The sequence below is a fragment of the Schistocerca serialis genome, chromosome 3 (genome assembly GCF_023864345.2).
Source record: "Schistocerca serialis cubense isolate TAMUIC-IGC-003099 chromosome 3, iqSchSeri2.2, whole genome shotgun sequence".
NCBI lineage: Eukaryota > Metazoa > Arthropoda > Insecta > Orthoptera > Acrididae > Schistocerca > Schistocerca serialis.
The window spans coordinates 525,130,287-525,157,322 of NC_064640.1; the positions used below are offsets into that span (position 1 = coordinate 525,130,287).

A 27,036-nucleotide genomic window follows, 5' to 3' on the forward strand; every position below is an offset into this window, starting at 1 on the left:
GCCGAGGAAGCGGTGCCATTCATATCGGTGCATTACCCCACAAACATTCACGTCACGAGTGCTGTAGTTTTGGCTTTATGAGCTAGGAGCCATGCTGTCACGTCACGTGATGACCCAGCCCGCGAGCGTAAGCAAGCACGTGAATGAGGTCCACGGGCTATCAAAGGTTGCCCATGCCTATTAGAACAACTGACACTAATTGTATCCGGAGTGGCCGTGCGGTTCTAGGCGCTACAGTCTGGAACCGAGCGAACGCTACGGTCGCAGGTTCGAATACTGCCTCGGGCATGGATGTGTGTGATGTCCTTAGGTTTAATTAGTTCTAAGTTCTAGGCGACTGATGACCTCAGAAGTTAAGTCGCATGGTGCTCAGAGCTATTTGAGCCATTTTTTTGTATCTGGTGGGCCGCTTGAATTTGTGCACGCGCGAAGGTGTGACTGGCTAACTTCAACGCTAATTAACTCAGAAATGGCGCAGTATATGGAATTTTTTGTTAAAAATTATTACTCAGCACAACCTACCCTACAGTACCTTTGGAAGCTTTCCAGACTGTTTCTGATCAGACTATACAACATATGAACGGTTAAGGCATATTTCGTCGGTCGTGCATTATCTTGTATCTTAAAACAGAAGATGATCTTTTACCATGGAACATGGGACATTTACAAATTAAATGGATTTCGTTAATGTTTAAACAATTAAATATTTGCGTTGATTTCCCATAGCTTTGGTTTCAAAATATGTTATGACTGGTTTCTAATAACAATTCTGCTTAATTTGATTTCACTTACTGATTATTGGTGTGTAATAGAGTAATAATGTAACAGATATACGAGTGAGTAAAATATTAACAAAGTTTCTCGATTGCAAGCCTTTTAAATGGCCATAGAATATTTTTTCCTAGGAAAATGACTTTTCACATTTGGAAAAAAAAAATCAGAGATTTCTTTTACATTTCAGAAAAAGCAGCAGCACATTACAAGTGAAGACATCATTAAAAATGGAATAAAAAATATACTAAACTTCCATTATTGGGCTGGCGAGAGACGAAAGTCTGAAAATTATTCGAAGTTACAGCAGACTAAACTACTTGTAACAGTAATGCCCAGTCAACGCTTCGCCCTCAAACTTCCATTCAGTATTGCTCAGTTCTGTGTCGGGTTCGTTTCCCAGGCACTGTTAATTTACGTTAATAGTGATACACACAGTAGGGATAGGTTTACAGATGAAGAGTTGATTAATATATACCTCGTGCTGAAGATGAAACGTCTATCATTATCAACAGTTCTTTTAGTTCAGCTCTCTCCTACCCAACTAATATTCTGCAATGTGATTGTGTCACTTGGCGTAAGAGATACGTATCCTTTCATTAGTGCAGCAATTCCGAAATTGCGCACATGATCAATAGTTCGGTTATTCAAACGGCACTGAAGAGCGATGTCAGCTGTTTCCTGCACTCCTGTTTAACAGAGAAATCTTGCTTCAATATACATATGATCCTCGGAAGGCGGTAGGCAATTGTTTTAATTTTGAATCAGAATCGATATGGAATGGTTAGCGAAATCTGGTTGTCCAGATGGTTTCTGCTCATACTCGAAACGAGTAATAGGGTCGTCAATGAGAAATTTTTCTTTCCATTCAGTATTTAACTAATCACGTTATTGTTCTCGTTGTTGTTCTTCTTCTTCTTTACTCACCACAACGTCGAATGCGAGCTCACAGAGATTTTATAGCACTGTACTAACGATAGTATTTGTTGACTGCAAGGAGTTAACACATTTTTTCCTTTCTTCTTCTTCGTATGAGTCTTTTTCTTTGAAGACACAAGAAGCTGCCTAAATGCGGCCAACATTACGTTTGCTTAAGCGTACTCGGTTAGTTATATCTTCATTATCGAAATCCACAACATTTTCGACTTTGACTAAGTAGTAACTTAATTCTGAAACCGTCTTATCACAACTGGCATGCAAGTGGGCGAATTTGGTGATTCCACAATAGTATACGCAGGTCGTACTACAGGTTAGAACTGTTGTAAACGTGTGTGTAGGAACAGCATTGTAGTTTGAACATCGAGAAGTGCTACAGTGAACGCAAATGACGTTAACGTTCTGAATATTTACTGGCTGTTTTTCTATCTTTAGGGTTTCTTTTTCAGTTATATTTCTCTCGAAACCTAAATTGATACTACATTACTATCCAGCTTTAAATCAACACTTACATTACTCTTCGTCTTACGTCGTTTGACAGTTTTGCTGTAACTGATGTGCAGTTTTATCTCGATTTTTTTCTTTTTCTCTGCAACTTCGTAGCAATTCTTGACGTTGTATGACTATCTCTCTCAACAACGTGGCCGGCTGCTGTGGCCGAGCGGTTCTAGGAGCTTCAGTCCGGAACCGCGCTGCTCCTGCGATCGCAGGTTCGAATCCTGCCTCGGGCATGGATGTGTGTGATGTCCTTAGGTTTGTTAGGTTTAAGTAGTTCTAAGTCTAGGAGACTGATGACCTCAAATGTCAAGTCCCAGAGTGCTTAGAGCCATTTGAACCATTTTCAACAACGTCGAAAGAGTGTCATACAGTTCATAAGTTATTCTCTTTAAAATTACTGTGTTCAGAATTTCCTTACCGCCCATCTGATTATGAAGTTAGAAGTTCTCGTTTCTTGACGTGTTTCACAACGATGCATGCTGAGCTGTTCATGCAGCGACGGCTACCGCATCACAGTACTTTTGCGTCTGTTCATATGAAACACCGTGTTTTAGTGATTGCATATTACAGTCCTTTTTAAGAGCTGTGTATATATTTTTGCAGAAACATAGGTAGCTGGAGGTAAGGAACGGAATAAACCACAACGAGCCACCAGAGACCCTCATAGCGAAAGACTTAGGTAATATCCATGAAAGATCTCTAAAATATTGTCGGTTGAGTTCGACTTCATCCCTTATAAGATTAGGATACATTAGTAACCAGACCCCCCTCCGGAAGTTTGAGTCCTCCCTCGGGCATGGGTGTGTGTGTGTGTGTGTGTGTGTGTGTGTGTGTGTGTGTGTGTGTGTGTGTGTGTGTACTCGTATGTTCTAAGCATAAGTTAGTTTAAGTAGTATGTAAGTCTACGGACCGATGACCTCAGCAGTATGGTCCCTTAGGAATTAAAAAAAAAAGTAACCAGACAACGCCAGATAAACAGCTAGTAAATAAAACCAAGATCAATACCCTTATCAACGTTCGAGGTTCTACTGAATAAATGAACAATTTGATGATGATGATGAAGTTTGGTTTGTGGGGCGCTCAACTGCGCGGTCTTTAGCGCCCGTACACAGTCCCAACTTTTGCACAGTCCAATTTTTACACAATCCAATGTAGTCAATGTGATGATGATGATGATGATGAAAATGATGCGGACAACACAAACACCCAGTCCCCGGGCAGAGAAAATCCCCAACCCGACCGAGAATGGAATCTGGGACCCCGTGATCCAGAGGCTGCAACGCTAGCCACTAGACCACGAGCTGCGGACAATGAACAATTTGTGCACATATTTACGATAGGGGCACGTGGATTATTACTACCATTGCGATATCTACACTATATGAACAAAAGTATCCTGACAACTATCAATGGACATTAATTTGGAATGTATACACCCTTCGCCTTTGTGATGTTGGGAACTCTTCTGGGACAGTCAGTGAGGTGTTTGAATGTGTGTGGAGGAATGACTGCTAATTCTTTCTCAAGAGCCGAAACCAGGGAAGGAAGTGATGTTGGACTCTGTGGTCTGGAGCGAAGTCGACGTTCTAACTCATCCGAAAAGTTTACCACTAGGTTCTGGTCACGATTCCAAGCAGGCCTGTCCATTTCAGGAATGCTATTGCACACAAACCATTGCCTTGTAAATGCTGCTTTTTACCTCTGCTGAATACAGTAAACAATGCTGTAAAACATCTTCACTTCCTTCCGAATTTATCATTTTCTTTAACACAATAATGGAACCACACCATAACCACGTATAACATCCCTACACCGTCACACAACCTACTCCGCACTTCAGTATTGGTTCTACACATGATGGCACGTAACGCCATCCAGGAATACACTTAACCCAAACCCTTACATCGGAATGCCACGGGGTATAGCGTGATTCACCACTCCAAATGACTCGTTTGCAGTTATCCACCGTTCAGTGACTAAGCATCGGTTAGCACTACCTACAGAAAAGTGTGACTTATGATAAGCTGCTTCACAATTGTACCCCATTCTTTCTGACTTACTACACACAGTAATTGTGGTACCTGGACTGCTAGTAGCACTTTGGAACACTTAGTGATTTCTTGCGCTGATTTCGTGCAATTTATTACAACCAAAATCCACAACACTCGGCGGTCCCCGTCCGTCAGTATATGAGCTCTTCTTGGTCTTGGTTTAGCTGTTCCTTCGCGTTTCTACTTCACTGTCACTTCACCGAAAGTCGAAATAGGCAACTATTCCTTTTATGGTGGCGGCTCCGCCTCCAGCAACAAGTACTGGTTAAATCCACATTACATATGGGTGTCCGGATACTTCCGATGAGATATTGAATGTAGATGAAGCAGTAATGAAGTAAGAAAAATTAATATCGTACTAAGAATTTGCCTTATATTTATGTTTGATACGCATTACAGTTTCAAATACTGAAATTAATCCCGGAAATTCAACTTAACTGTAATGGGTATAGATGTACTACTTACACCGATATCTGAAAATTTGTAATGGATCGGTATTCGAATCCGGATTTCCCGCATATCGCGAACGGTCACCTTACTACTAAGGCTATCCGAGATCGCTGCCCGGACCGATCCCGACTTCCATACGTCGCACACAAATCTACTTCCTCTCACAGATTAATAATTCATTTATCCACACTCGGACATCTCGTGATTCCCGTGCATTTTTTAGAAGCAATCAACGAGAAGTCATAGACTATCTTGTCGTCACAGACTCGTCTTCGCCTTTTATATATATATGACGGGGAAGAACAGTTTCAAAAATTGAAATCTATTCCCGAAATTCCGCTTAACTGTTATAGTTATACATTATTAATTCATTAATATGCTATGAGAAGAAATAGATAGGCATGTGGTATATGGAAGTTTGGGTCGGTTCGGGGAGCGGCTTGGACAGCTAAAGGATACAGGGTACTTTTTCGTCTCAACATTATGTAAAAATCAACATCTATTTCTTTCAGGCACTGTTTATAATGTATATGTTTTACAGATTTTTTGTTCATATCAGTTAGTGCAGCACACTTTGTAACCAAATTAGAAGTATTTTGAATATTTTTGAACCTCCTTGGGGTATTTAAGAAAATTACAAAGAAACTGATGCAACTTTTTTCCAAAATACTTCCTCAAATTAAGGTATCATTAAATCCAATGTTATACGTTTAAAGGAAACCAAATTTTTACCAAATATGCATGATATGATGGCTGAGATATTAGACCTATTTAATTCCACCAATTATGTATATTACAAGGATAAAAATATCACATCTTACATTTTAATTTTTATAATTTGTTTCCTAATAAAAATATTAGTTTTTATATAATTTAGTTGATTCTGCAATAAACCTTAGGTGTACTACACAAGTATAGACTATTGAAAGTTACAGAAAAAAATAAACCAATGATTTATAAACTTTAGGAACTACCTGAATTCTGAAAAATACAATTTGCGGGAAATTGGGAATGAAGATATGAGTCCAATTAAACTGTGCCTCAGAACATTCCTGAAGCATAATCTTCATCCCGCAACATATCTTCATCTTCAAGTTTCCTCTTGGCATTCCTTTTAGCACTTTTTGCTTCTTTGGTAACATGAAGAGCGAATCTTTCAGCTTCATGCATCCGTTGTCTGTCACACACAAGCAATTGATCTTCCATATTAGAACCACGTTTTATGCCTAAATTTCTCAGGACTTCCAGGCTTCCTATCACTCCATCACTGAAACATATCAGTGCATCTAGTACACCAACTTTTAATGTATTTAGTCCTACAAAAACATTCTTGGGTAATCTTTATCATATGCAATGGGTGAAACTTTCATTTTTATTCTGAGTGCCCCCATGAAGTCATTTACTAAGCAAATCAGGGTCACTCAGGTCTCTAAAAATTGGTTTTATTTCATTCATAACAGGCTAAGGAAGAGGATGCTTATGATGGTATAGTTGACCACTTTCTTTTGCTTTTTGGTAACCACACCAAGAATCTGCTCCTTTAGGGCAAGGTCCGTGAACAACTTATGAAAGTAGGTGGCCCGTACAGCTTTTCTCATTGCTGTAACATCATTCAGAGGTGCAGTTCGTCTAACAGCCAGTCCAGAGTAACTCTGAAGAAGGTCAATCTCAGTTTCCGTCAATCTGCCTCGGACAGACAGAGATTTTCCATCAGATAGCAACTTTCCTTTCAGTCCTCTTCGTAGCTTCCTCAATCTGGCACCCATCCTCTTTTACCCATGTCCAAAACACTCAAGTTTTGTTACCAAGGTATCACCATAGACATTGAACTCATTAATTTTACTGAAAGCCTTAGAGTCCCCATCACCTAGGCACTTCGTATATCTAACGTTATAAACGGGCACCGACCTCTGAAATATTCTTAGAGCTCCATCACACTCCATACTTCCACTGTAGCCATCATAATTCGTAGAACACTGATGTTCAATATGTCCTTCATTGTTGCTATGGCAGGTGTGACAGTACTTGGATAAGAACTCAACATCAACAACTTTTCCATTCTCCAGAGAAGTAGCACATACAATACCATTCAAGGAACGATGTCCTCGACGTTGCCATATCCCATTAAGTGCGACAGCACCGTCCCTGGTTCCACTAATATTTACAGTCTCTTCTACTGCACATTTCATAGATGCCTTAGACACGACCGCCAAGGCACCTAAAAGCATTTTTAAGTATTTGCTGAACCTACTGGGAGGAGGAGAAAGGTCCACCAAACCACAAAACGTTTGAGGAGCTTTTTTTCCTTTTCATATGGCACGCATTGCACACACTAACTCCAAATGCACCTCATATAAATAATGCACAATGTTCGAAGCCATTTTAGAGGTAGATTTATTGCAGGATCTACACAGAACAACTAATTTTGACGCTAAACCTGCTACTTTGTTGTTCAGTTATTACACCATCACATTGTTTACACTTCGCCACTTCCTTCATCAAAGAAGATAAAATGCACACATCAACAACAACAAATCCACTACAAACAGCGTCATTCTTAACACAAAAATTTGAATCACCAGCAGGTGTGCCATGTGGGAGTTTCTTCCCTGAAGAACTGATACATAGGTTACTTTCAACAGTGTGGCTTGCTTTGTTTGTGAACTGGTTACCACGGAATTTCCTTTTATTGAATTTCTTGATGCGTGGCGTAGTTCGTATTTATTGCACACTAAAGGATATGTACTTCCACAAATATCTGTAGCACCTGGACAACAAACATTCAGCAACACGTGAACAAACTGCTTCAGCGAAACAAAATTAAACACTAGCAGAGATAATCATTCACAGACACTAGAAACCTGGATTGTTACCAACATATACAATGTATCACACATATAATCGCTGGAAACGAAATTCACAGTTCTTTTCGAAATAATGTTGGGTTTTGTAACAGAAATAAAGGGGATGTCGCGGCATAAATGAACGTAACTTTAAAATTTGGTAAATATACGTCATTTTTCATTTGAAACCCTATAATGTATATATCAATGTAATCAGGAAAGACTATAGAATTTAATAAAGTCATAAAAAAATTCGATTTTTCCACCATTTATATGTACCATGTATCCTTAAGATGCAAGGTGGTCGCTAGCGATAGGCGGGAAATTTGGGTTCGAGTCCCGGCCCGGCACAACTTCTGATATTTCACTATTATTCTTAAATTAAATTTCAGGAATAAAAAAGAAATGGCTTAGATTTGGAGAAATGAGTGAGGGATGTGTGGTTGGGTGTTGCAGGAAGACCTGCTGATCCACGGGGACAGTGTGTACGACATCATCGACAAGCAGGACCAGGCGGCGGTGCAGGCGGAGCTGGCCCGCCAGGCTGCCGCGCCGGGGGACGACCGCCGGCTCTTCCTCTGCCGCATGAACGTGTCGCGCAACGCCCGCCGCCAGATGCGCTTCGGCGACCAGAAGGTACGCACGCCTACATCTGTATCCACACTCCGCAAGGCACCAGACGGGGGGTGCTTTGTGTACCGCTGTCACTTCCCCCTTTTCCTCTTCCAGTCGCGAATGGTGCGCGGCAAGAAAGATTGTTGGTTAGCCTCCCTCAGAGTTCGTTTCTCTCCAAATTTAATGTCACGCGTGATACACGTAGAAGGAAGAATTTTCTAGGAACGTACGTTCTCGAAATTTTAAATGTAAACCACACAGTGATGCACAGTGCCTCTCATCGCGAGTCTACCATTGGAGACAGAAAGAAAAAACAGGAAGGAAGGAAGATTAGAGTTTAATGTCCTAGCTGTTGAGGTCATTAGAGACGGAGTACAAGCTACATTTACAGATTCATGGAGAAGGAAATCGGCCGTGATCTTTCTTTTTTATCCTCGAATGCGCCTTAAATGATTTAGGGAAATCACGGAAAACCCAGATGTGGACGGGGATGTGAACAGACCTCCTTCCGAATGCGAATCCACTATGCTGACCACTGCGCCACTTCACTGTGTATCCGCCACAGGAGATGGATAAGTATGTCCGTGTTCCTTTCGCGACTGTTGAGGGGATCTTTGACGAAATACATTGCTCTTCTTTGGATCTTCGCTGTTTGTAACTGTTGTATTCACTAACTGTTGTATTCATCAAATATGTTTGACATCAAACACATAAATGTGGCAGAAAGAAAACGCCTTACCACCGAAATTGGTTGCTGTAAAGAGGTGGCTTGTTTGCACACAGCAACTGTAAAGTCTCCGTCAAAGGACAGAATTTGTTTAGCCAATACCCATGGCCAAATGATGTCAACACAGATTAGCAAACAACTTACAGTAATGTATGAACAGAAACTTCACAAATAATTATTATGAAGGTGTTGTGTGGCACCACCCCAGTTTTCGTTTGCACTGATCTGTCCTCAACGCTCGTCTGGTCCTGGATCCTGTGAACAATACGACCATCAATTTTAGAATGTCTAATCTGGATCTTCTTGGTTACGACCATTGACAAATTCCTGATGCTGTCTTGAGGTATTGTGCAATACCTTGCCGATTACTGTATTGAGTGGAGCCTTTTGTCGCCTTATATCCGTGCCTGCTGGCTGGATGTCTACTTAGGAAGTATTTGTATGATGTAAAACGGAAGTATTGCCTTGTGCGCCCTCTGCTGGAGGCATGCTGTAGCACAGTTGCACCTGAATAGTAGGCAGCTCGGAGCTCTTCCGTGTATGGCTGTGTTCCGTATCTTCTGGGAAATACAGCACGAGTGCTGTCTGGCAATGGTTCCAGACTACCGAGTCATATTCGAATATTCGTCGAACGAGGGTTTTGGAAGTTACTTCCTTTGTGCGTGGGCTACACTTCCTGAGGATCCTTCCAATGAATCTCAAGTTGGCATCTGCCTTTGCTGCCGTTAGTTTTGTGTTGTTCCACTTTAAATCGTTACGTACGCATACTTCGAGATATTTAATGACTGTTACTGCTACTAGTGAATGTTCGGCAATCGAGCAGACATACAGTGACGTGTTTTCTGCGTATTTATACCCAATAGGTTACCTTAATTTACGCTGTTAGTAAACTGTCAACCATTGCTTTAGCCTATCGAGTTCTCTGTATGCAAGAGCAATATATGACAGCATCCTCACGTAACTTAAAACGATATCAACGAGAAAATTTATGTAAATAGTGGACAGTAATAGTACTGTAACACTCCCTTTGCACAAGCCCGATGTTACTTTTACGTCTGAAGATTCCTCTACGTTAAGAAAGACATGCTGTATTCCATTTGTTAGTGATTATTCAACCCAATCACATCTACTAACTCTCGTATTTTGGTCATCAGGCGACAGCGTGGAAATGTATCGAAAACCTTCCTTTCTCACAAACCTGAGATATGTAAGCCGCTCGAGGGGTGACAAAAGGAATTTCAGTGCTTTATATAACTTCCAATATTCCGTCTCGAAATCTAGATTGTAGCCTTAGACAGATCTGTGACGAAGCCCAAGCTCCGTGTTAAACTGAAGCTGAGAGTTTGGTTGTGAGCTGGTGAAACCACCGAATATGAATACAAAATAAAGACTGTGGTAACAGACTGGTCTTTAGTGTACAAGTAAGTCAGCGTCGTTGGCAATATTAGTCCATATTTAAGCACGTTTTTACTGCGTGAGGTGCACGGCCAATTCGTATAGCTTAAAGAGCGGCTCACTACCCTGAGAGGCAAGGGGCACGTATGTGAGCCTGACACGGGTCGAGACCGTGCTGTGTTTTGGCGACCGTTGTCCTGATACACCGGTCACACTCAGTGTGACTTTTGGCCGGTTTTATACGCTCAATTACGCAAATGCTGGGCTGATCCCCTCCCCTCCCGCCCCCCCACCCCTCCCCACCGATCACCACATCAGAAAATACGAGGGCTATTTTGAAAGTAACGTCAGATCGGTCGCGAAATGGAAATAAAAAAAAACAAAAAAATTTTATTTGTAACAGTTAGCAACACCTTCCAGCCACTTCTCTACATAGTCGCCGCTCCGATTTAGACATCTGTCCCAACTTTTCAATTCCCTCGTCCTAGGAGGCAGGCGCCTATACTTTCCGCCAATGCTGCATCTCGTCGTCTGCTCCAAATTAACGTCTCCATAGCTAGTGGCTCTTGGGAGCAGAGATGAAAGTCACAAGGAGCCACATCTATGCTATACGTTGGGCGACCAGGAGCTGCAGGAGCATCTTCGTTGCCCCTGCAGTGTGCTGCCGAGAATTGTCATGTAGAAGGAAATGCATGAAAGTTACGTTATGTGGGCTGCATGAATCAGGCGAAATGTCACGGCAAGTACCCATACTTGGCAGGAGACCAGCAGACACTGTTTTCTAGGCATGTTTAAGAGCTGACTGTGCGCTCAGAAATGAAAAGAGCGACTTGACGCAATCGATGGGCATACCAGAGATACTGCCTAACAGATGTGCGCAAAGGTTCATTGGATTTTGGCTGTGGTTTCCATTTCGCGCCCAATCGATCCTTAATTTCCGAACAGCCCTCGTACGATATATAATCAGTTAAAATACTATAACACAACCACGAAGTTTATACAGTTCACAGACAGATGGTGCGCTCGACTTCCCTCCCTTAGGGTAACGGATGACTGTAGCGACAGGAAGGGTGACAAAGCTAAAATAAAATAAAGGAGGTAAATGAAAAACAGCTATGACCGTACGATGGTATTACCATCAGGAAAGAGGGAGACCATGACTTCGTGTAAACCGTGCTTTGTAATCGTTTCAGTTTCTTAATATATTAGTATGATTTCCCCTTAGCTAACGATCGATCCATGTTTAAGGCACTCTTATTTTTAAAGCTGCAAGGTAAATCCAGAATCCTTGTTTTATATAATAAACAAACACAAGTCTTATCCGTTAAACATTCTCTATTAGCCATTAGCCACCTTTGTAGCCGAGATCGCTAATGCTCGCCTGTATGGTGGGACTCGACTCGGACGTAACCTGCAGGAAATAGCAAAACTCATCTACTACTTTAAGAATCTCGTTCCTAATCTGATTCTTTCAGCATCCCCTGATTTAATTTGACTACACTCCATTACCCTTGTTTTGTTTTTGTTGATGTTCATCTTATATTCTCCTTTCAAGACACTGCCCATTCCGTTCAACTGGCCTTCCGGGTCCTTTGGTGTCTCTGAAAGAATTACAGTGTCGTCGGCAAACATAAAAATTTTTGTTTCTTCTCCCTAAAATTGAATTCCTACTCCAGACCTTTCGTTGTTTTCCTTTATTGATTGCTCAATGTACAGATTGAATAACATCGGGATAGGCTACAACCCTCTCTCACTCCCCTCTCAACCACTGCTTCCCTTCCCTGCCCCCTAGATTCTTGTGACTGCTGTGTGGCTTGCGTACAGGTTGTGAATAGCTTTTCGCTCTCTTTATTTTACCCCTGATATCTTCAGAATTTCAAACAGACCATTAAGTTCAGAAAATATTCCACTGATGTCACGAAGAAGCCTCCGACATACAGATCAACTTGGACCCTCTTGCAAGAGTAACGCGCGAGTAGTGGAAACTTCCGCAGTCCAACTATACATGGATTATCTAAAGCCATGCCATGCATTAAAAACTAAAGACAATGCAACGAAGGAGACGTCCCTCGTCTATGACGGGAGTGGACGATCCTAGTACAGAAATACACAGAATATTTCCAGTGGTCTCAGTGACAGGAAAGTTACTCCTAAGCGGTGGTTCAAATCGCTCTGAGCACTATGGGTCTCTTAACATCTGAGGTCATCAGTCCCCTAGGACTTAGAACTACTTAAACCGAACTAACCTAAGCACATCACACACATCCATGCCCGAGGCAGGATTCGAACCTGCGACCGTAGCGGTCGCGCGGTTCCAGACTGAAGCGCCTAGAACCGCTCCGCCACACCGGCAGACTACGTAGAAAGAACGGCTGTCAATATATATCGGCATGAGCTGAAATTTCTCCGATTTTCTCAACGTAGTCATTTCGCGAGACGTACATGGGGGAAAGTAATATGTTCCCCGATTATGCTTCGAACATATACGCCCGATATTTGAACAATAAACCTCTCTGTGAAGCTCAACGTCTCTCTGGTAGCCACTGCCACGTAAGTTTGATGAACATCTCCGTAACGTTTTCGCACTTACTGAAGGATTCCGTAACGTAGCGAATAGTGACGGTGAACAAGTATCGACGTTGCAAATGTCTTGTAGGCCACGCCTTTCGTGTTTGAATTACATTATCTTAAGATTCTTCCACCGAGTGATTTTTTCTGTGTTACTCCTTTAGTACTAACTCTTCGCAACACATTGAGCAGTCAGTATCCACATATACCACTGAATGTATCTGCAAAACTATGTCACTGTACGATCATAGTTCAGGAGATATTATGTCAGAAACACTGAGATGCGTGAAAAAAATCATTCTTAAAATGGATGCAAATTACACAGGCTATACTCGTCCAGTGTTTGATAAATACAGCACTTAGCGATTGCCAGCAAACCTTAAACATAATGTCAAGCCAGTTCTACACTTTGTTTATACGCTTAACGTGATCTGTTTCACACATAAACTCATGTGGAGATGGCTCGCCTCCATAGCTGAGTGGTTAGCGAGGCCGACTGCCATAAGGGGACACGGCTTCGATTTCAGATACTGCTCGGGATTTTTCCTTGGTGGGAGTACCAGTACGGGGTGTATTCAGCCTCGTGAGGCCAACTGAGGAACTACTCCACCGATAAGTAGCGCTTAAAAGGTCAAGAAACCCGACAACTACCGGGAGACCTGTGTGCTGACAAAGTGCCTCTCCATACCGCGTTCGATGACGCCAATGGCAGAGGATGAAACGGCGGTCGATCGGGCCTGACTGGCCCGTCTAGGGCTAGAACACGGAACTTTACTTACCTCTAATTTGGAGATGGGCAGAGAGGAGGGGGAGCAGGATATGGACAAATAGAAGATTAGAGCAAATAAATACCCGGGTAATGCCGTGTTTGTCAGCCAGGCCTGACATATTATAAAAATGGATGTACATACATGCATTAAAGAGCCAAAGAAACAGGTATGCCTGCTTAATATCGTTAGGACCCCCGCGAGCACGGAACACGACGTGGCGTGGACTCGACTAATGTCTGAAGTAGTGCTGGAGGGAATTGACACCATGAATCCTGCAGGGCTGCCCAAAAATCCGTAAGAGTACGAGGGAATGGGGATCTCTTTTGAACAGCACGTAGCATGGCATCCCAGATCTGCTCAATAGTGTTCATGTCTGGGGAGTCTGGTGACCAGCGGAAGTGTTTAAACTCAGAAGAGTGTTCCTGGAGCCACTCTGCAGCAATTCTGATCGTGTGGGATGTCGCTGGAATTCCCCAAGTCCATCGGAATGCACATTGGACATGAATGGATGCAGGTGATCAGACAGGATGCTTACGTACGGGTCACCTGTCAGAGTCGTATCTAGATGTATCAGGCGTCCATTATCACTCCAACTGCACACGACTCACACCCTTACAGAGACTCCACCAGCTTGAACAGTCCCCTGCTGACATGCAGAGTCCATGGATTCAAGAGGTTGTCTCCATACCGGTACACGTCTATCCGCTCGATACAATTTAAAACGAGACTCGTCTGACCAGGCGACATGTATCCAGTCATCAACAGTCCAATATCGGCGTGGACGGGCCCAGGCGAGGCGTAAAGCTTTGTGTCTTGCAGTCATGAAAAGTGCACGAGTGGGCCTTCGGTTCCGAAAGCCCATTACGATGATGTTTGGTTGAATGGTTCTCACGCTTTAGTTGTTGATTGCCCAGCATTGAAATCTGCAGCTATCTGCGGAAGGGTTACACTTCTGTCAGTCGTCGTTGGTCCCGTTCTGGCAGAATCTTTTTCCGGTCGCAGCGATGTCGGAGATTTGATGTTTTACCGGATTCTTGATATTCACGGTACACTCGTGAAATGGTCGCACGAGAAAATCCTCACTTCATCGCTACCTTGAAGATGCTGTGTACTGTCGCCCGTGCGCCGACTATAACGTCACATTCAGACTCATTTAAATATTGATAACCTTCCATTGTAGTAGCAGTAACCGATCTAACAACTGCACCAGACGCTTGTCTTATATAGGCGTTGCCGACCACAGCGCCGTATTCTGGCTGTTTACATATCTCTGTATTTGAATACGCATGCGTATACCAGTTTCTTTGGCGCTTCGGTGTATGTATGTATGTACGTACGTGTTTATGTATGTATGTTCTACATCTCCCCCTAAACCACTGGACCGATTTCAACCGAACTTGGTTCACGTACCCCTCACTGCCTAGAAATAATCGCTGAGTGTGTAAGAGCCACCTACATATCACAAGGGTGGGGTTAAAAAAGCAGTGTAGCCTATGACACGCAAATATCCATAATTTATTGAGAATGACGGCTCTTAGTGACTTGCAACAAATTTCACACATAATTTCAAACCTTACGAAATATTTCCTCGCAGGCAACCGCCACAAAATGATGAAAAGAAAAACGTTTACCGCTTAATATATTTCCAATGTGCATACAGTAAAACTGCCGCATAAAGCAGGACTTTCTAATTTATTACTTCTTTACTACTAACGAATTCGCTACACATTTTGCAAGCAGTATTCACATATGCCTCTAAATGTATCAGAAAAATTATGTCGTGGTGCGACATACAGTTCAGGAGATATATCGTCATAAGCATTGACCTGAGTGAAAATAAAACTGCAGGGCGAAATTCGCTAGAGGTACAGGTGAAATATTTGTACATATATGTGTGAAATACGTTAAATGTATGAGAAATATATATGACACGTGCGTACATTGGTGAAGACATGCGTAAGAAGTTACTTCTACATCTACATCTACATCTACATGACTATTCTGCAATTCACATTTAAGTGCTTGGCAGAGGGTTCGTCGAACCACAATCATACTATCTCTCTACCATTCCACTCCCGAACAGTGCGCGGGAAAAACGATCACCTAAACCTTTCTGTTCGAGCTCTGATTTCTCTTATTTTATTTTGATGATCATTCCTACCTATGTAGGTTGGGCTCAACAAATTATTTTCGCATTCGGAAGAGAAAGTTGGTGACTGAAATTTCGTAAATAGATCTCGCCGCGACGAAAAACGTCTTTGCTGTAATACTTCCGTCCCAATTCGCGTATCATATCTGCCACACTCTCTCCCCTACTACGTGATAATACAAAACGAGCTGCCCTTTTTTGCACCCTTTCAATGGCCTCCGTCAATCCCACCTGGTAAGGATCCCACACCGCGCAGCAATATTTTAACAGAGGACGAACGAGTGTAGTGTAAGCTGTCTCTTTAGTGGACTTGTTGCATCTTCTAAGTGTCCTGCCAATGAGACGCAACCTTTGGCTCGCCTTCCCCACAATATTATCTATGTGGTCTTTCCAACTGAAGTTGTTCGTAATTTTAACACCCAGGTACTTAGTTGAATTGACAGCCTTGAGAATTGTACTATTTATCGAGTAATCGAATTCCAACGGATTTCTTTTGGAACTCATGTGGATCACCTCACACTTTTCGTTATTTAGCGTCAACTGCCACCTGCCACACCATACAGCAATCTTTTCTAAATCGCTTTGCAACTGATACTGGTCTTCGGATGACCTTACTAGACGGTAAATTACAGCATCATCTGCGAACAACCTAAGAAAACTGCTCAGATTGTCACCCAGGTCATTTATATAGATCAGGAACAGCAGAGGTTCCAGGACGCTTCCCTGGGGAACACCTGATATCACTTCAGTTTTACTCGATGATTTGCCGTCTATTACTACGAACTGCGACCTTCCTGACAGGAAATCACGAATCCAGTCGCACAACTGAGACGATACCCCATAGGCCCGCAGCTTGATTAGAAGTCGCTTTTGAGGAACGGTGTCAAAAGCTTTCCGGAAATCTAGAAATACGGAATCAACTTGCGATCCCCTCTCGATAGCGGCCATTACTTCGTGCGAATAAAGAGCTAGCTGCGTTGCACAAGAACGATGTTTTCTGAAACCATTCTGATTACGTATCAACAGATCGTTCCCTTCGAGGTGATTCATAATGTTTGAATACAGTATATGCTCCAAAACCCTGCTGCAAATCGACGTCAGTGATATAGGTCTGTAGTTAGATGGATTAGTCCTACTACCCTTCTTAAACACTGGTGCGACCTGCGCAATTTTCCAATCCGTAGGTACAGATCTATCGGTGAGCGAGCGGTTGTATATCTTCTAAACCCCTGGATCGATTGCAGTCAAACTTGGTTCACGTGTTACTGGAAGGAAATACTGTGAGGGAAGAATCACGAACCTCCTATTGAAATGGGGGTAGTGGGAAGATAAGGGTAGAGGAGGAGAACATGAAGAGACAGGGAGAGAGAAGGAGGAGATGGACACAGATGGGGGAAGGAGATGGACTAATAGATGACTGGAATAAGTACATAACCGGCAAGGAAGAGTACTCAATGTGGTATAAAAACGAATGTATATACATATGTACCAATTCCCTTCCTAAGCCACTGGATCGATTTCAACCAAACTTGGAACACATACTACTGATTGTCTGGAACGAAGTACTGTGGTGCTAAAGACCACCTACCACTGCGGTACGGTTGAAAACGGGGGAACATAGGAGATAGACAGAGAGGGGGAAGAAGGAGGAGATGAACAGGGGGAGGGAGAAGGAGGAGATGGATAGAAAGAGAGGGAGGGAGGAGATGTGCAATACGTGTGGCATACGTGTATGCGGACGAAGCCGTGAGTAAAAAGCTAATAACTGAAATAAAAAAATAAAGCTTGTCTGTTGTTTTGCTATTCCTAGGATAGATATTTCATCATTTACTGACCCCGAATTAAAATTATCTTTCTAAAATAATGGAGAAGATCATGAAAAAATTCTCTGGTAAAGGAGGTTCTTGTTCGTGCTTTCAGGAATAGGTACAAATGCAAACTGCTTGCTGTTCCGTTTCGTTAGCGTACTGGAAGGACAAGTGTCACCTTCATTAAGGGACTAGCTCGAAAAAATTACACCGGCCTCACACCGCTCGGCGCCAAATGTAGGCCTTGCGAGCAGCACTTTCTCGTTTGGAGGCGGGCTGTCGCCTTCGATCAATACGACGACAAGCATCTGTGATTCCTCAAGCGCGGATGCTTAGCGCGTCTAAAAAGTCGACGAGAGCGGGCAGGGCGAGAGCTGGCGGGCTATCAGATTGTCAATTACACGCCGCCGCCTGACGGACGTTACGTGTTAATGAAGCGCCGATAGACATCGCCGCCGGCCGCGGGTTCGACGCCTAATGAAGAGGAAAGTGGGCGAGCGGCCACACGCGGGCCGCCCCACACACTGCCGCCTGTCCGCTCTCCTCACTCCGTACGTCACACTCAAGAGCTGCTCCAGCCAGCTCCGGTCCTATATTTATCAAACTGTGTGGAGATGCTTGCAGTATAACGAGTATTAAATCATTAAACTTTCATTCCGTTTCGAGCTTACGTCTGTCATCAACATCAGCGTGAAGTGCGACCTCCCACGGGCACGAATGCACTCTTGTATTCTTTGAGGCACTGAAGCACAGTCCCGAATGTCGTCTCGAGGATTTTCTTACCATGTCTGAAGCACATGCTGTGTCAGTTCATGAAGACTGTTCGCTGGAGACTATATGAAAGTGTACGTCTTTCCATCGCACGCCAGAAATGCTCTATGGGTGACAAACCAGAGGATATGGCTGGTCGCTCAGTATGTTTTTCAAAGCGTTTATTATGTGAAATACATTTTGGAGTCTTGCATTATCCACCTGGAATATGGAATTCATAAAATGTAAACTTTCACGGCCGCAAATGTCACACTTATTAAAATACTGACTGACAAACCTGAAATTGCCCGAGTATTCATTTTGTCAATTTTCTATTAGAAACGGGAACCAAAAATGAACCGTGTTTGCAGTGAAATATCGAAAAAATTTCCTTTACATGTATTCGTGAAATCACCTTTGAAATTTCGAAGCAGTTCTACGAAGAAATATGCATAATGTACAAATGTATAAGTGCAGTATCCAAATTAAGAAACATGATTCGGGACAGTTTCTGTACGCGGATGCTACGCATGTCTACTACGCGATTTTGTAAACGTCTCTACGGAAAAACTTTTTCATAGCTCTATAAACGGCTATCGTTTTTGCCTACAGCTGAAAGCTGTCAAAAGCGCACCAAGGTGTCAGGGATTTCCTTAAGTTGAGTCGTCTGTAGCAAAGAATAAATGTTTTAAAACTTCATGCATGATTCGGCATTTCTTCAACTATATCAGTGTGTGTGACATCATACGTCTTGAACTGTGTGTCGCACAATGATATATTTGAGAAGGTTCATTCAGCGGCATATGTGGATATTGTCAGCGAAATATGTCGCGAGTAGAGTTAGTAGAAAAGAAGTAATAAATTTAAATGTCGAGCATGATGCGGCAGTATTTCACACTTCAGTGTATACGACGTCATATCTTCGGAACTATTTTTAGTACCATGATATACTTTCGTAGTGCATTTGACGCTATAGGTGGACACTCCCTCCGAAATTTATTGCGATTACAGACAGTAGCACAGAAGTAATATATACATCTAAACGTCGTGCATGATCCGGCAGTTTTTTTATGTGTCTTACTTTTTATGACTTCATATCTCCTGAACTATGAGGCTAGGTGGTTCTTACCCCCACAGCGATTGTTGCCTGACAATACGGTATTTGTGTAACGAGTTTGGTTCAAGTCGGTCCAATGGTTTAGGAGGTGATGTAGAACACACACACACACACACACACACACACACACACACACACACACACATACACACGTCAGGAGGAGAGGTACATGCTTTGAGATGCGATAGTATTAATGATTCTGAACAAAAAATTTATATGGACATATGCCCTGTTGGAATTGTTTCCGAGATAGAACACGTTTATTATCACTCTTCTACGTTTTACTTTAATAACTCGAAAACCGCACACTCCAACTAAAACGTGTCTCAGCATACTATTAAAGAAAATTAAATTTGCAACAAGAAAGGTCCTATTTATTTTTTGTCTGGGACTAACAGTTTGCATGAAAAGATCGCGAGAATATTGGAGACGTCGCGCGACGCGCATGCGCTGTAGGTTAAGTACTTTTTGTGGGGCATCTTGAGGTAGTTTTCCGACTAGATAGACCACAAGCGTCCTGTATCAAAATGTTCGTCTCAACTTCCTCTATACTACTGTGGTAAATTGTGAACAATGACAATGAATAATACAGAAAGTAAATACAAATGTGCATTAAAAGTCTTCTATCTCGGAAACCATTCGGAATAGGTTATATGTCCACATCAAGTTTTTTGTTCAGTATCACTAATGCTGTCACCTGTCAAAACACGTATCTTTCCTCCTGGCTCAAACTGTATATATATTCCAATGCCGTGGAAGGATGAATTTCTTGTTGAAACCCAACGTTTTGGCCGTCTGGGGTGGTCGAGCGCTTCTAGACGTTACAGTCTGGAACCGCGCGACCGCTGCGGTCGCAGGTTCGAATCCTGCCTCGGGCATGGATGTGTGTGATGTCCTTAGGTTAGCTAGGTTTAAGTAGTTCTAAGTTCTAGGGGACTGATGGCCTCAGAAGTTAAGTCCCATCGTGCTCAGAGCCATTTGAACCCAACATTTCGTCCCCATTTGCAGAGGACATCTTCGAGGCGATTGTAGCTGTTTTGAAGGTCCGAAGCACACCCTGGCTTTCTACTGACTAAAGAGCAATTCCTTTTACATGCGCTCCCTTGCAGATGCGTGTCGTCACATTTTATTTTTAAATCTCGTGCCCAATCCGCCGTTGTCGGTTGCTGTCGTGAGCTATTTCTATAGCCCTATGGTGGAAGACTGGTACACATCATCTTTAGCATCGCAATTGAGATACCATTTACTGTCAAAGCCTCCAATTTCCGATTAAAATTATTGGGGTGTTAAGTAATCACTATAGTCTCCCTTTACAGCATTTCATAGTATCCACTTGTGGTGCCGGTACCTGAGTCTCGTCAAATCGAACCCGTTTGTCTCCTGACTACAAAGCATATTTACCAATAGCTGATACGTCTGTTTCTCCCCTCCTGCAGTTGCCCTTGCCCTCCTATAGTCGTTTTTCGGCCGTTCTTTTAGTGGTACCCACATGCACGTTTCCACAACTACGTGGTATCCTATAAATAGAGGTGGCCCTGTATATCTTTCGGCTGTGTTGTGGGTCAAGGGAATATTCCATTTCGTCAGTTTTTCCCATGCGATCAGTTATGTCTTTAATAAACGGCAGGAAAACGTTAGATCTTACAGATTCCTGCACATCGGAACTCCCATTCTTCAGCAACACATTGATGAGAATTTTCAACTCTGCGTCGAGCAACTCAGGTTCTCAGATATTCCTCTCTCTATCAGCTAACGATTCTACACTGTCCTGTCACATTCATGTGACCACCTTTAAAATCCAGAATAGCCAATTTTTCAGCACGGACCACTGCAAGACGTGTAGGAAAAGTCAGTGTGGTTCTGGAATTTACCGACATGGATGTGGAGCCATGACGACTGCAGTGCCGTTGTCAGCTGCACTAGGTTTCTCGGTTGAGGATCCATGATATGAACAGCCCGATTGAGATAGTCCCACAGATTACTGATTGGGTTTTAATTCTGGGAGTCTTATGGCCAGTGCAGTACGCTAAACTTATCCTGGCGCTCTTCGAATCACGTTCGTACACTGCGAACTGTGTGACACGTTGCATCGTCCCGCTGGTAGATGCTATACTGCAGAAGAAAAGCAAACTGCATGTAGTTGCGGACATGGTCCACAAGGTTAGATGGAGAGTGGTGTTGATCCATTGTGCCTTCCAAAATGACGAGATATTCCAGGGATCGCGAAGAAAACATTCCACAGACCATCCCCCCTATGGCCTGGATCTTTCAGACGATTGTTGCAGAATGTTTGCTTTCAGACGTTTCACGCAGTACATGCCAACGGCTTTCTGTCCCATTAAGCATAAAACGTGATTCTTCTGAAAAGGTTATTTGTTGCCACTCAGCAGACGGTCAGTTGCGATATTGGCGTGCCAATTTCAGCCTACTACGCCGATGTACAGCAGTCAGCATAGGTGCATGAACCAGGTGCTTGCTGCGGGGGCCCATATTCTGAACTGTCATTGAGGAGACACTGTTGGTAGCCCCTAGTTCATCTGTGCAGTCAGTTGCTCGACAGCTGTACGTCCATTCGCCGTTACACATCTCCGCGGCCATCGTTCACCTCTTCCATCTATGACTCCTGGTGCACCACAGTTGCCTCAGCGTTGGTTTTGGATAGTGCCATTTTGCCATGCACGATATACTTCATCCATGGCAGCACCTTCACCCTTGGCCCTAAAGCCAGTGATCATGCCCTTCTGGACATCATTTCCGCATTACGACAAGGACTGCACTATTAAGCCCCACCCCACCCCCACCACCGCCACCGCCGCTCCCCAGGAAGCTTTATATACCCTGCACTGTTATCCTGTCACCTGTCATAATCTGTGACTGGTTACTGCACGTTGGCATAGAATGTAGGCGTGATCACATTAATGTAACTGGACCGTGTTGGTGTAGTCAACGGTTCGTGTGTGTTGTTTTTCGGTATACCGTATGGCCCAACTATTATTTTCTTTCTTGAACACTAGCGCATCTAGGAAATGTAGTCTGCTATGCATCTGTCTGTTCAAATGTGTGTGAAATCTTATGGGACTTAACTGCTAAGGTCATCAGTTCCTAAGCTTGCACACTACTTAACCTAAATTATCCTAAGGACAAACACACATACCCATGCCCGAGGGAGGATTCGAACCTCCGCCTGGACCAGCCGCACAGTCCATGACTGCAGTGCCTTAGACCGCTCGGCTAATCCTTCGCGGCTGCATCTGTTTATATCGTCCTTCACAGAGAACTGAATCTTCGGATTAATCCCATTGAGATGTTCATGAAAACGACCTAGTTCCTGCTTGCTTTGTCTCGACTAAACAAACGTAACGGACCCATATATCCGTTTATTTTTTTTATTTTCTTGACCGCTTCTGATGTCTGTTCTTCGAATTTTTCCATAAAGAAATTTGCTTTCAGCGGACTTCAGGGGCTCCCCATAGCCACGCCATTAGTCTGTTAGTAAAACTCATTGTTCAATTTGATGTACTTGTAGGGAAAGTTAATAGATGACAGCTTTGTTGGGAGGATTCACGACCGGTGTAGTATTTCTCGTAGCCGAACCACGTTCAGGTCTCACGTGCAACCTGTTCTAGGGAAATGGCTCAAATGGCTCTGAGCACTATGGGACTTAACATCTGAGGTCATCAGTCCCCTAGAACTTAGAACTACTTAAACCTAACTAACCTAAAGACATCACACACACATCTATGCCCGAGGCAGGATTCGAACCTGTGACCGTAGCGGTCGCGCGGTTCCAGACTGAAGCGCGTAGAACCGCTCGGCCACACCGGCCGGCTCTTGGGAAATGATTCAGCGTTTAAGGTCCTTGTCAAATCAGTCTGACAGAGGACGTCGAAGGGATTCAGGAATTCTATCGGCAGTCCTGTTGGCGTAGTGACAGGTCGGTATAACCTAATGATAGTGTAAAAAGAAACTTAAATAGGAATCGGAGGAAGTCGACATTGTCCTCGCGCGACGCTACTGGATAAGTCTGTAGAACTTGTATTTGAGGTAACCTGTTGTGAAGTTCCTGACCAGATCAGACACGTTTTGAAGAACTGTCCATCAACACAGTGGTTGGAAATACTTAGCTTAACTTGATACCGTAGGCCAGAGTCGAAAGACCACAGGTTCAGTGTTTGAGGAAGTTGCTCATTTTGTATATCAATACTTAAGGAAAATATGTCAACATATAAAGTGTTTATTCTCTAAATAAACATCAAACTTCCAATGCAAGCCAACACGGCAGGCTACAGAAAAATCGTCTAGGAGATGCACTAAAATTATAATGATTTGAAGAGCACATTAAAACATAAATAGATTTCACATTTAAATAGTGTTTCCAGTATAAAGTCCTTTCCACTCCTTGTATAAAAATAATGTGCTGATGCATGCCATTCACATGCAGGATGTGTATAATGGTAGTTACTGACATTTGCATCAGCCTGTGGCAATTTAATGTGATCATGTTAATTAATTCAGTGTTAATTAAGAAGCAGCCTTCAACTTGCATTCAGTTGAATGTACCGAAGCAATTTGACACCCTGCGTCGCGTACACGAAGTAATTTGACAACCTGCATCGTCTACAATAGCACAATCACTTTGATACGTGATATAATCAAAATGATGCAATAAGACCTATGCAAATCACCACATATCAGGTGTGATGCATCTGTGTAATGAAGCAGTCAGCTTCAAAGGCTATTATCTCACTACGAACTATATGTCCACATGTCTCCCATTAAATTTTAATAACGTGTGTATACAAGTCTGAGAAATGGACGTGTATACTGGATCCACTCAAAGATATCCAAACGAGTAAATGTATTTAGTGTGTCTGGTATCAAACAAATCAGGTAATTACAAGCAGGCTTCAGATTGTGTCAGAACTATGTTGCCTGCAATTTAGATACGTCTTAAATATTGCGTAAATTTTGGATATGGGCCGAAGACATTCCAGTCCGCAACAGTCAGTGAGTTATTGACCCTCTACTTCGAATCGATCCGTTACGCATGAAAGTTAGTAGATTACCGGAATTTCATCACACAGTGTAACAATTCTGCTGTCTTCATCCTTGACCTCGTGCAGGGATCCAAATGAGAGAATAAGATCGATCAAGGTAAACACATAGAGCGCGTACAGAGTCGTATAGTTCTCTCTCTTACTCCATACAGAAACATCGTAGATACGGGGAAGATTCAAATGGTTCAAATGGCTCTGAGCACTATGGGTCTTAACTTCTAGGGTCATCAGTCCCTTAGAACTTAGAACTACTTAAACCTAACTAACCTAAGGACATCACACACATCCATGCCCGAGGCAGGATTCGAACCTGCGACCGTGGCGGTCACGCGGTTCCAGACTGAAGCGCCTAGAACCGCACGGCCACACCGGCCTGCGATAAGGGGAAGGCTGATATCAGTACGAAGAACCCTCCTCCAAACAAGGAAGCTGTCTAATACCTCATGGAAAATTACGTGGAAAAGTCCAGGAATCTGTTTCCTAGACACATTCAAAAAGCATTTGTAATCACAGCACATATCTCTCCCAAATGGGTTTCTGAAAAAAGAAAAAGTCTAGTACCAAGCAAAGTTACGTGTAACTAGACATACCTCTCATACTACAGTCGTCAATGAAATATTGAAAAGCACTCTCTTGTGTACATTTTGAACTGATTTACAGAGCATAAACGTAAATATTGTAGGGGTTATAACTTTATTCCAACTGATCTATAACATTCTGTATCTTGTTAATAAAGAGAACGACGGTATCAGGTGGCGAATGACTATACTCTAAAGCAAGTAGTCCTGAGTCTTAACAAATATGAACACTGCGTGAAACACTCGATCGTAGTTTAAGGGAGTTAGCACACTGGACTCGCATTCGGGAGGACGACGGTTCAATCCCGTCTCCAACCATCGTGATTTAGGTTTTCCGTGATTTCCCTAAATCGTTTCAGGCAAATGCCGGGATGGTTCCTTTGAAAGGGCACGGCCGATTTCCTTCGCAATCCTTCCCTAACCCGAGCTTGGGCTCCGTCTCTAATGACCTCGTTGTCGACGGGACGTTAAACACTAACCACCTACCAAACTGTTACTTCAATTAAAATTGGGGTCAACCAACGAGTGACATTTTTACATTCTCAGTGAGTGTCACAGAAATGTCTGCTTCAGGTACCTACAGGAGAACATAATTTCATCGAAGTTATTTTATTTTCTGAACATTAAACGAAGAGCTGGCCAGGAATCCATACATTGTATTTTTCATGCTAGCTGGCGCTTTTTTTTTTAAGAAAAAAACGTTTTCAGCTTCCACCTTTTGAGAAGCGATTCCTTACCACTTATTAGCACTTTCTGTGTATTCCAGATAGCTAGGCATTGGAGAAAAAAGATTTACAGACGTCAACAGCGTCCCGTGCCAAGGAGCCTTAATGGTGGTCATTAAGGTAAAAAAGGTGAGAGGCCATCTATCGAAATCAGAAACGGGTTTCCGTGAGTATTTACGTGTTTTCTTCCTTCGGCGTCGGGAAACAATGCGTCGTTAATAAAATTTCTGATGTTTTGACAGCCACCCGTTTGTAACGAGGGCCAGCGCGTCAAATACCTGAATAACTACTTGGGTTCTACTGCGCTTACGGCTGCGCTGAGATTTATTTTCTCTTTCTCGAACTATCACACGCGCTACCGCCTATTGCCAGTTACAACATCGATCGCAAAACGCCTTTGGGGCGCTTGTTTGTGGAAACTGAATGATGGTGCCTTTAATGAACGAACCGTAAGCTCACGAGCAAGACTGGAACGGCACTGAGAAAGAAGTCTATTTTTTGTCTCATGTATCTGACCATAGTTGCAAATCCAAACGTTCACAGTTTTCCTTTGGTGTGTACGTACTTGCATGAGTCATAGTTTTTGTAAGAAACAGTGACAATAAAATACTTTTCTCTGATAAGTTCTCCAGCACTTTCGCATTGTTTCTCCGTTACGTGCTGTTGTCATTCGATGATTACATGGAAATGCAGACTAACGTAGTATTTGCACTTGGTGTACTGAACTGCACCTCTGTTTTGTGTGGGCAAGTGTAAGAAAATGGCCATAACAAAGAGAAGAGTCTAAAGGTAATACTACCAAGTATAAGAAATGGAAAAAAATAAGTAGAATACTTAGTAAGGAAAGGCAATTCAAGGATTTGCTTCTTGGGGTGGTTGTAAGGAAGTCTGAGGGATCTGGAGTGGAGTTCATATACAAGATGCCAATGTAAACTATTCCAGAGAACTATTTCTGTCTTTGTAGTTCGTGCTTTTGAAGTAGCTCTGACAGCAGTCACACAAGGGATCCATTCTAGGCTTGTAATAGGTCGGTTAGCCTTTACGAAAGAGAAACGGATTTTGTTTGGGAATTTAAATGAGAATCATCGGAAGGAGCGCCAAATTCATTCAGTAAATTGAAAGAAATCATATTCCTGCTAAACTACGGAACAAGTGTGTAGTACCCAACGTAAATCTCTTATAGGTATCGTTAGAATCAAATGTCGGAGATTAGGGCACATATTGACAC

At 42.8% G+C, this 27,036-nt stretch overlaps 1 protein-coding gene across 1 annotated transcript in view; it reads left to right on the top strand.

Moving 5' to 3' along the window:
• Positions 1-27,036, top strand: part of LOC126470977 (neuronal PAS domain-containing protein 4) — a 1,201,991-nt gene that overhangs the window by 914,615 nt on the left and 260,340 nt on the right. The window contains exon 5 of the mRNA XM_050099023.1: positions 8,006-8,185. Within this exon, the coding sequence (XP_049954980.1) occupies positions 8,006-8,185 (180 nt within the window). The remainder of the gene's footprint in view (positions 1-8,005; positions 8,186-27,036) is intronic.